Here is a 12,327-nt window from a genome sequence, read left to right as displayed (position 1 = left end):
ATTATTTCCTTGAATAAAGCCAACAGCAAGCCAAATTTTTTCAATATAAAGCTCAAAAAAATCAAAATCTTCACTTACAATTAAATTATATATATGACAAACACACTTAACATGAAATATTTCAGGTAACGACGGAGAGAGATTAATTAACTTTTAACTTTTTAATGGCAATCTTGTTGTTAGAAGCATTATCAAAAGCAATATATAAGACTTTTTTTCTCAAAGCCATAAAATTCTGCAACTTTACTAATCGATTCGGCAATAAATTCTCAGTATGTCTACGATGTTCATCATACAAAAAAGGTAGAATACATTTTTGCATAACAAAATTAATATCTATCCAGTGACAAGTAATGGTTAAATAATCATTTTTATTAACAGCACGACCAAGATCAGAAGTTAGAGTCATTCTACATTGAATATTTTTTTAATAATGTAGATAAATAATAAATATATTGTGACTGAAGTCTAAAAATATCGGCTCGACAAGTACTTCTAGGAATACCATTAAACATAGGATTATAAATTGCTTGAATATAATGAATAAAAGCATCCGAAGAAAGAAAAGTGAAAGGCAAACAACCCACAGCTACCATTTTTGCTATTTTTTTCCGACCCTTCAATTTATTATAATTCTTAGTTAACTAACCGCTTGTTGGGTTTATTCTAGTTTGTGTTTCCGCACCAACAGTATCACCACTTTTTGCAATAAGAAACTCTCTAGCGTGATTATCTCTTATATGTCTCATTAACGAACCCGTACCTCCTTGATTGACTCCTCTTTTATGCCCATATACTTGTTGACAAATATTGCATTGCACCTGAGTTTTTCCTTTTATAGGTGTAAAAAATTCTCATGCAATACTAGTTTTTCTACAACTCTTAGGGACAACGGGAGGACGGGGAGGAAGATTAATCGATTCAGATCTAACATTAGCATTTTCTACTGCGGGTGTCCACCAATATTTTCATCATCTTCATCTAAATCAACCGCATCTACTTTATTTGTTTCTTCTATACCGTAATTCCTGAGCTTCTAAATAATCCATACCGTGAGCACCTACACCTACTTCTTCCTCAAAAGGTTGGCTAAGCGGTACCTGAGGCACACGGGTATATCTACTACTTGAGCTACCTCTATCGCCTCTAATTTGCTTTTTACTACCACTACCACTTTCGGGACAAAAATTTTGACACTTTTATCGAGGTTTCTTAATTTATCCATAATATAAATCAAACTAAAAAAAATCAAAATACACAAAAATAATAAAAATAAATATTCAATAATTAATACACTAATTAAAAATTAAAAGTAAGAGATGGAACGACAATACCAAATTTTGGAAGTATCTGAAAGTTGCGACTTTAGAAAACTTTCACTTGTATTTGTAATCGCAAAATAAAAAAATAAAATTGAGCACTTTAGGAGATATATAGAATATTTGAGAGAGAATGAGATTTGAGAGAATGAAAATTGTATGAAAAATGATTTGAAAGTATAGGGTATTTATAAGATTTTTTTTGAATTTAAAAATATTTTAAATTAATAAAAAAAATTTAAAAAATGGGCCAAATAGCTGTTTGAGGCTTCAAACGGCTATATAGCCGTTGAACCCAACGGCTATTTTGGCCCAAACGACTATTTCCAGCTTTTTTTTTTTTAAAAAAAGATTTAACTGGGCCGGACAACCGATGGACCTGGTCCGGGTTAGGTCCGAGTCAGGTCAATCGGGCCCAAAAAATTGGCCCAACCAGAACCGCTAGCCCGTAGGCTCACTGGATTGGGTCAAATCGAGCCAGACGGACTTAATGGGTCGGACCGGATCAACCCGGCCCATTTGACAGGCTATACAATATCGTCTTTTAGGGCTATTACTGAATATTGTAGATACTTATTGGTTAAATGTCTTAAGTCCTTTACGAAACATACTTGGAAAAAAATGAATCAATGTGTGTTGAATTTTCGGACAAACGAAGAACACATATGAGCTAATAAAAAATTGCAACTTTGAATTAATTAAAAGTTGGCTAAACCATAGGGGGTAAAACTTACACGCATCCGATGTACAGGGTAAAACTTACACGTACCCGGTGTATATACCAAGCCAATACATGCATGCCATGTGTTTGAATTTAAAGTTCATGTTACTTAACCGTGATTAATCAATATGTATTTTACTTAATTTAATTACATAATCATGATAAAGAACATTAGCTTGGTATATACATCGGGTGCGTGTAAGTTTGTACCATACATAGGTATATCAAGATTTGCTAATTTAGGGAAATACGTTCAAGTATATGAAGTTCTTCCCTAAACAAACAAGTAATATTACTTCTGAAAGTCTATAAGTTACTGTAATTTATTTATTTTTTCCAGATAAATATATCTAAAAATACGTAAAAATAACTAAGTCAACACCATGAGTTATGCAGTGATCACAACAATTTCAGTAGTGGGCAGACTCTTCATTAATATTTGAACGAATAGTATAAAGTGAGTAATTTGGGGAATGGACAGTTGGAGTGGAGCAGTACTTGATTTGTTCCAACATTTTAAGGTTATTTTTCTTGAATTGGTAGAACATAACATATTTTCCAGTTAGATTGTATCATTTCTTTTCTAAATAAATTCAAACATATATTGACCTCTCATAAACAGGGACAATCATGATATCCACTTTTCTCGTGCATGGTGTAAGTTGTTTTTGGAAATTCATTCCAAATTAAGAGTCGTCCTTTTGGCATAATTTTAAATCAAGATTTAAAATTTGGTTGATTTTAAGTTAAATTTTTTTTTTTATGGATATGTAATTTTGATTTCTTAAATTGTATTTTTAATTGCTCATAATCATGAAAACGAGCAAATAATAGTTTATGGATTGAGCTCCTCTCTATTTTCATTCTCTCCATTTTTCTCAAATTTCTATTTGGATGAAAAACACATGACATGAGTTAAAATAAATGGTTAAGATTTGACTAATAAATATTTTATGTATTTGCTTTCAAAATTTTTAGTAATTCCACAATTATAACTACAAAATTATTTTATTCATAAATATATATATTTTTTTAAATTCTCTCTCTTCTTACTCTTTTTCCTAACCCTGATGTAACCAGAAAAAAAAAAATTACTCTATGATTAAAAAAGTATTCTATGGTAAACAAATTAATAGATACACCTTTATTATTTTAAACACTTTATTATTTCTTCCTTTTCCGAATTTCTTAACTCTTATCATTTTTCCTCTTCATCCAAAAAAAAAATAAAAATATTAGCTATAAGAAAAATTGAAAAAGCCAAAAATCATGACGACAGTAAAATTTTTTTTCATAAATATGAATCTTTGAGTAAAAAATTACTATAATAATACGAACATTATTAATATTATAATAAAAATATTCAATTAGCATAACTAAACGAAACTTGATTATTAAAAATATTGAAGTTCACCATTTATACTCATAGCTAATTTTAAAGAAAAAGTATCTAATGGTTGAAATGAAATTAAAAAATTAATTTAAAGAAGTTGAAAGATAGATGATGAGTATGAATATAGAACACAACGTAGAAAAAAAAAACTTAGAGATAGAGAGAATATTTTCTTAAAAATATATTAGTGGATAAAATAAATTTGTAACTCTAATAATTGTTGAATTACTAAAATTTTGAAAGTAAATAGGTAAAATATATATTGTTCATATCATGGTTAGAATCTTAGTTTAGTTATTAAATCTTAACCATTTATTCTAACTCATGTCATGTGTCTCTCATCCAAGTAAGAACTTGAAAAAATGGAGACAATAGAAATGGAGAGAGCTGGATCCATAGTTTATAAATAAAGTGTTAAAATATCTCTGCATTAATAAATCACATATATTCATGTTCTTTTTATAAATAAATATTCACGATTACATGTAATAGATTTTTAAATACACATAATTTTACAAAAAAAAATACGAATTTATAATAGTATGACCTAGCTATTCTTTAATAGCATAATTCTTCCATATGGTACAGGCAATCTATTCACGATCAAGTTGAATATTTGCTTATTTTTGTAAAATAGTAAATGCCGAGTATTTTTTTTTTCAAAATATAAATTTATGGGTCAAGTTCTGCATTTAAAAAAAAAAAAAAATTGAAGTCACAACTTAAAGTTAAAATCTTTATCTTTTTTAAGAATTTGAGATTTCAAATCATGATTCGTAATTGAAATTAAAATTTTATTCACATTTCATAAACAAAGGCTAATTTCAAATTAAAAGTTTAAATCTGAACCCTAAATCCTATATAAAACGCCTACTAAATATTAAACAGAAAGGACAAAGGAGAACTTGCAAATTTAGAGCTACAACAATACAATCAGATGAGCAGTCTAGGCTTTGTGTACAATTTACTTCGACAAGTAACAAATACATGTAGGCAAAATCATGAAATATGTCAAAACTAGGTAGCTTATGTGAAATTAAATTTATATCCTTGGACTAAATATCCCAAGTGAGTGGTTACCATCAATTATATGCAAATAGTCAAGAATTACTTAATTAATTTGATTGATGAAAGAAAGAAGAGAATGAGTGTTAAGTACATTAATATTCACAATATAATTAAATACACTAACATATTTAGTGTATTCTATCCACAAGGTATGTATATAGAGGGTAACGTATTTATGTAATCCATATCACTATCTCAGACGAAGTAGAGAGAGGCTATAATCGTTAGACCCCCGACTCAGGTAGTATAAAAACATAAAAGCAACAAACAAAATGGAATAACATATCAATAACTAATTAAAAAAAAAAACGAGAAATCCACAAAGTAATAATATACACAATCTCACAATATAATTAAATATTAAAATTATTCTCTTTAATAACATAATTTTTTAGACGAAATGCCCACATTTTTTCATAATATCAAAATAGATAAAGATTTTAAGATTGAATTTCACTAGTCACCGCCACCCATCATCAAAAATAATTTGCACTTGTTTAGCCAATGGAAAAAATAAATAAAATTAAGCTTTGATGTCTTAAATCTTAATCATGTGATAAGGGAAATGGATCAATGAACCTAATCCAATTTAACAATGCCTTCTGTCGGACGTATCTCTGAGAAAACCATGTGAAATGCCTTTTGTCTGAAGGAAATACTTTTTTTTATTTATTTTAATTATTAATTATATTAAAAATAGATATTTATTTTTCTTTTTTATTTATTCCATTTGAAAAATAAAAAAAATAATTTATTACAATGTTATAGTTGTTTTGTCCAGCACTATTCATTTTCCACAAAATGGGTGATATAGTAAAATTGAAATTTTTAAAGAACATGTCAAGTCAAATATGAATAAGAAAATATAGGCGGAGGATGTTTTCTTAATATTCATACAATGTATATAAAGTCAGATTTCTCTACAATGTTATTTTGTTATAACAACATTTCCCTATATATAGCAACTTTATTTTTTTTTTCAGAAATTGATTTTTCATGATATATTTTACTTCTCTATAACGATATTCTACCTTTAACAACAATGACGTTTACTATAATGGTACATTCTTTGTCAAATTACCTCTCTATAACATCATACTGAAATATTATGTAATAATATTTCGTACAAAATAAAATAGCAAAATATTTATGGTAATCATCATTGTGTCATGTACAAATTTCAAGTACGAATATCTAGATCTAATTTAAAGAAAAAAATTGTATTTAAATAATGTTCATTATTTATTTTATAATTTCATTACAAAGACTACTAATGTTTTTTTCCTTTTTGAATTCATGTCCTTTTAATTTTGCATATTTTTATTTATAACAGTTAAAGTAGATTTGAACATCAGATGTCGGTATACAATTATACATATATAATAACACTTCTTTATAGTAGTCATGAAATTTTCGTACCTGTACATACTTAATTCCCGTTCTACGTACGAGATTAGAAAAACTTGACCTGAGAACATGGTTTACAAGTTTCCCATGGTTTCTTGAGTCATTTTGAAATATTAATTAACTAATATTAGTGCGGCTTGTTTTAAAAAATGGACTACGTTTGACTGGCAAATTAAATTAGTGTTGTGGAATTAGGTCCTATCAGCATGCATGCATGTAATTGTTAAAAAAATTATGCCTTTAACTGGAAGCTTTGCAATGTTCATCTGTATTTCATATATATCTATATATAAGACAATAGTACAAAGAGAAAGATGCATATATATAATGCATGGGAAATTGAGTTGGATAGATGCAGGAACCTTTGCTATTTTACCTGATGCATGAACCTATATGTAGTTATTTTATTTACTTGCTTATTCTTTGTTTTTCTTTAGAAACAAACAAATATATATATATATATATATATATTTCCTTGGTGTAAAGTTGTTTTAACATGTTCAAAATGGGAAACAACCTCTTGAACAAATTTAAGGTAAGATTATGTATGATAGAATATTGTGGACCATCCTTAATCCCCTACATAGCGGCAGTTTTATTGTATCGGACTGTCTTTTTAAAAAAAAAAATATTTTTGTTAATTATTAGCTCTTCTAGGCCAATTCCAGAAGCCGTACGTGCGATAATGATTTTAATTATACACACTGACATATAAATATTTCTTATACTATATCAATGTAGTTCTATTTATGGAGTACAACAAATTGTTTTTAGTTATCAAATTAGATTTATTATAGATAATTATATATCGTTGTGTCTCCCTACATAGAGTATGAAAACTTTTTTACACTAAAATATAACCTTGTGCTATTACAGGATATCTGTGAGTGTTTGCCTTTACCATATTTTGAAATTAAACATAACTAAATAAATAAAACTATATTAGTATGCAGAGGTCTTGATTTCGAAAAATAGTAGAATAAAAATATTCTACATAGCCATAAAACAAAGATACCAATAATAAAACACACATATATATATATATATATAATGAGACGATAAATGAAGAAAAGAAAAAAATTACATGTACTATATATAAAAGCTAATGCTATAGCTGCAAGCTTTAAGCACGTTATCTTGATTATACATAACAAAATTATTGACCAAACATAAAATCGTTAGCTAGAAGGGGAAATCATGATATAATTATGTCTTAGAACACATGAAATTACAGATACACTATATATATGGTGCAGAATAAGATACAACGTATTATAACATTAACATAATTAATTATATGAGAGATTTCTAATTAAAAACCCTCATTTATCTTTGGACATTAATTCTCTTGAGAAAGTCTTTTGTTCGAAGCCCTATCACTTTTGCATCCGATCTCTTCATTATCCTTAGCCTTTTGCACGATTCACAAAACATCCTGTAAATTAAATCAGTACTTACTAGATATAGAAAAAGAAAAATACTTCCTCCATTCTTTTTTATATGCCTTTGTTTTTTTTTTTTTAGAGTCAAACAATACAAATTTTTACCAACATTTTAAGATGTATTTCTTAATCAAATTGGAAAAAAAAAAATTGCAATTTATACAACTTTTCATATAATTTTTGAACATCTAAACTTTATTAATCTAATCTAATTTAGCTTCGAAAGTTAGTCAAATTAATTTCGAAGCATATAAAAAAAGGAATGGAGAGAGTAAAAGATAGACATGGTACGGTAGTAACAGTAAGAAATATTGAAAACATATACTAATTGAGTATATAGTGTAGCAGTTGATGATTGTGAAAGAGTTTTAAGAGCAAAAGGTGGTCCAGAAAAGCTTTGAATGTGATAATTACTGCTTGGCCCCTTTGTATTTGTCCTTTGGGACATTCTTGTCTGATTCAAACAACCTAATTTCTTCGAAAATTACGCGTCTGTCGGCAAATTCCACTGCTTTTTTCAATCAAGCCAAGGTGTGGTCGGTATGAACAAAAATATTTTCCATCAAAAATCAGCAAAGAAAACATAAACCCAACACGTAAACCTAGTTAATTAAGTAATACGTATCATGAAAAAATCCGTAGAAGAAGTCATCGTGTTATAATATTTGTGACACATAAATTAAATTAAAGTTGGTGACTGATGCACAATAAGAATCTGGTAAATGTGAACTAGCATTACGGTAATCCAAAAAACTGTATATCTTATTACTTGTATCAATTATTAATAGGAAAAATTGGAGTAACTATACAATAAATTAAGCAAAGGTAGAGAAGTGAAAAACATACTGCCAGGGAACGTCACCAAGAAGCATCCAGTCTCCATCTTTGTCTTGGTATATGGGAATGTACTCTGAACTACTCTTTGCATCCTTCCAGGCTTCACCTGACCACAAATATATTAGTAAACTGAATATACTCTTATTATGATTTAAAACTTTTAGGAGGAATTTATTTTGTTATTCGTGCTAGTGGTTATAGTGCTAGTCTTATTTTGTGTCATCGTTTGTCGTATTATGTGTTACTACCTATTATATTGTTTCTTGTTCCCTTTACCTTTTTTTCTAGATTGTTATTTTGACTCAGAATTTCTCTATCTCATCTCTGAGGTAGCAGTATGACCACTTACCCTCCCACCCTCCCTGTTGTTATTGTTTAGGTCTGCCACTGATTATAGGTCAACTACAATGGTTTACTTACTCCAAGTTATCAAGAAAGAATATAGTACGACTCCAATCCATTTGTTAAATTCTTTTTTAGCAATTCAGCCTGGCATATGTTTATGTTTTAATTACACTACTATACAACGGAACACTACAACTAATAAACAAAAGGAAGAAGAAATTAAACTTACAAATGCCATAAAAGTCGAAGAGCTTTTCAAGATTCATGACAAATTCAGAATAGTCCTTGTGGCTGCTCAAATCAACTTTTCTAAGAAAAGGGGCACCATCCATGCTAACTTTCACGTACATTTTCTTTGATCCTTGGCGATTATAATTATTGTTGTTATTATTCTTTCTACGATAAGCACAAACTGGTGGCCATCCAACAACTTGGTTCTTGTTTCTACACTTGTGTGTACCATCATCTTTAACGTTGCTGCTGCTTCGATCACTCTCCATCTCCTTATTGAACACCCTTTTCTTCTCACTTTTCTCCAATGAACTAGTGTTAATTACTTCCCCTGGAAGTCCCAATCTGAGCTCTGTAATGTCAAGTTCTGTTGCCATTTCTTTTTTGCACTTTTTGAAGAGTCTATTTTTTGACGAGAGTTTAAGTTGTTTGATGAGAAAAAGGGTACATAGTTATTATAGTTTAAAGAAGTGAGGAGCTAGCAATGGAAGGCCAATGAAAAGTAAATGGTGGGTCACATTATATACCATGATATATAGGGAACTACTCCTATATCTTACCTTTAACACTAATATGGACCGGCAACTTCCTAATATTCCTATGCAACCACTATCGTAGGTACGTAGACAGAGCTGTCTCAAGGGTGAGAACTTTGCTTAAGGCCCTCAAATTCTCAAAGCCTCAAATATTATTTATTTTATATTAAAAAAATAGCTATATTGAATGTATAGAAAATGCATGGTATTATTAACTTGAATCAATTCTTACTATTATAAATAATAATATTATTATGTGAAATATTACACTACACTAAAAATAATAATTATGAAAAAATAACATTAATTTTTTATTTATATTTTTAAGGTCCCAAATTAAAATTTAACTTTAGGCCATTAATTTTATCGAGACGTCCTTGTACATGGATAAAGTTATACTTTATTCATAAGCAGCGACTCAATGATATTGATGGTCTATAAAGTCAAAATATATTAAGAGGGCTTGATTTATTTTCTAAAACTCACATAATGATATGATTTTAAACATGACACGTGAAAAATTGTAATTAAAAAATTTTGCTAATAAAGAAAACATTCATGTTTTGAAGCGAACTAAAAAAAAATAGTTCAAACATATTAAAATGGAGGGAGCATTCTTAAATTTTACGGAAAAGGGTCAAAAATACCCTTAAACTATTTGAAATGGATCAAAAATACCCTTCATTTATTTTTTGGCTCAAAAATACCCTTCTGTTTGATTTTTTGGCTCAAAAATACCCTTCCATTATGTTTTAGGCCCAAAAATACCCATCTCTTTAACGGAATGCCACTAAATACGTCACGTGAATAAATAAAGTCACTTGATCAGTCCACGTCAACATACACAAATAAAAAATCTCTTCATTTAATCTATCTAACCATCAACCCATTTTTTTAATTTAAAGACCCAACCCCACTCATATTGGTAAAAAATTCGACGCAAGAGGAAAAATATTGAAGAATTTGATTGCTTATTTTTTATGTGATGAGTTCAAATATTTTGGATTGATCAAGGCGAAAGATGAGGAAACAATTAGGTCATTAAATTGTTGATCTAAAAGAATCGGATTTTAATAGGATCGACCCTAAACAATTGGATCCTCAAATAGTTGATCCAATTTTCAACAGTTCAGATTGCTACTAGATATCCTATCTGAATTTGTCTAATGAGGAACCTGATTGTAGTGAGAGGAACGATAATTCAGAGACAAAATTGAAATTTGAAGAGTGAAAGTTTAGTGGCAATGTAGGACAACCACAAGTTGATGAGGTCAAGAATTTCTCAAGTAAGTCTCGTAACTTTAAAATGTAAAAGAGAAAATATATAAAACTCCCTTGATCTTGTCCGAGTTTTTCAAAAAGACACTTAAATTTTACTTTCGACCTATTACCCCACAATTCTTCCTTAATTCGTTGTAAATGCACCATTTTTCGCTGAATTCCAGTCACGAAAAAAGAAAGTGAATGCACGCACCAATCAGATGTTGCCACGTGTTAAATAATTCGGAATAGGTAAAAATATGCCCTCAAACTATGATAAATGGTATGTATGTACCCTCCGTCATACTTGGGGTACATATATGCCCCTCATACTAACGGTAGGGGCATATGTGTACCCAAAGTATGACAAAGGGTATATACCATTTATCATTGTTTGAGGATATATTTGTCCCTTTTTCATTTTAAATTTTTTATTCTAAATAATCAATCCAAACCTACTAATCGACCCAGTAAACCAACTACCCCACCCCATCTATTTTAAAACCCAAGAGACACCTATCTAACACACATGTTGTTTCCACACGCAGAGGGTCAAAATGGTGTATCGAAAGTAAAGTTTAGGTGTCTTTTTGAAAAAGTTGGCCAACATCAGGAGGGTCTTTATGTATTTTCTCAATGTAAAATAATAAAATATAAGGCGGTGAAAGGGATGATATGAGGAAAAAAATTAAAGAATTGAATTTTGCCTCTTGGTTCGGGTTTTTTGAATATGGATCGGATTGAATTTTTAAATAGAATAAAATAGGTTGATTTTTAGGTGGATTAAATGGAGTAATTTTTCACGTGTATGCTCATGTGGACTGATTAAGTGACTTTTGTTTATCTACGTGGTATGTTTGGTGGCATTCTATTAGAGAGAAGGGTATTTTTTAGCCAAAAAATTAATGGAGGGGTATTTTTGAGTCAAAGAATTAACGGAGGGGTATTTTTGAGCCCAAAAAAAAACAGAAGGGTGTTTTTGATCCATTTCGAATAGTTCAGGGACATTTTTGACCCTTTTCCGTAAATTTTATGCTAAATAAATATAGACAAAGGGAGTTACATTTTTAACTTTGAAAATTTTGTTTTCAACCTTAAAAAAAATACAGAAATTAATTTATATGGAGGTAAAGTTTAAATTTTGTGCGCTAATAGTGTTGATTTTTATATTATCATATAAACTTGACTTACAGTAATGTATAATTTTTCATATAAAGTCTGATTTAATAACATAAAAAATGGAGCTAATTAATAACCTCTAACATATAATACTTATACTAAGAATGTATTAGTGTTTGTCTACATTTATATAAAGAATTTAAGTTCGAATACTAATAGCATAAAAGGTATATATTACAGATCATATTGATTTGAGATATACTAGTAGTTCGCTTCTAGTAGTTAATCGACTTGTTAGTTACAACACCCAATCAGTTGTCCAGGTACAAAGAAATAATAAAAATATAAACATCCACCTTTCTAAAACTTGAACTGTTCTTGGTACATTCCTGCAAGCTAGACTTCATCAAAACATAGCTTGGTTGCTAAATGTGAAGTATCTAAAAGCAAAAAAGGAAGCAATACAGGAGCTTCCTTTTGTAGTGCAGCAAGTATATTTTTAAACAACTTACAGAAGATAAATATGATGCATCCTAGAGGAAACCTATAGGGAATAAGCACATTACTTTCCAACTTTTGGAAGAAACAAACTATCAAACGAAAGAATCTATTGAAAGAACGTATTTCTTCACCAAAGTGCTGAGTTTCT

At 29.2% G+C, this 12,327-nt stretch overlaps 1 protein-coding gene across 1 annotated transcript; it reads right to left on the bottom strand.

Annotated features, from left to right (window-relative positions):
* Positions 1-6,971: 6,971 nt before the first annotated feature.
* LOC107874815 (auxin-induced protein 22C) lies at positions 6,972-9,434 on the bottom strand. The gene is made up of 3 exons (XM_016721544.2): positions 8,762-9,434; positions 8,197-8,293; positions 6,972-7,343 (listed from the first exon to the last, which is right to left on the bottom strand). Exons 1-3 carry the CDS (start codon positions 9,138-9,140, stop codon positions 7,235-7,237), a joined length of 585 nt encoding a protein of 194 aa, XP_016577030.1. The 5' UTR covers positions 9,141-9,434; the 3' UTR covers positions 6,972-7,234.
* Positions 9,435-12,327: the final 2,893 nt, after the last annotated feature.

This window comes from Capsicum annuum, chromosome 6, assembly GCF_002878395.1.
Source record: "Capsicum annuum cultivar UCD-10X-F1 chromosome 6, UCD10Xv1.1, whole genome shotgun sequence".
In the NCBI taxonomy this organism is placed as follows: domain Eukaryota; kingdom Viridiplantae; phylum Streptophyta; class Magnoliopsida; order Solanales; family Solanaceae; genus Capsicum; species Capsicum annuum.
Note: the sequence above shows the minus strand (reverse complement) of the source record. Positions and strands in the feature narration are given on the sequence as shown.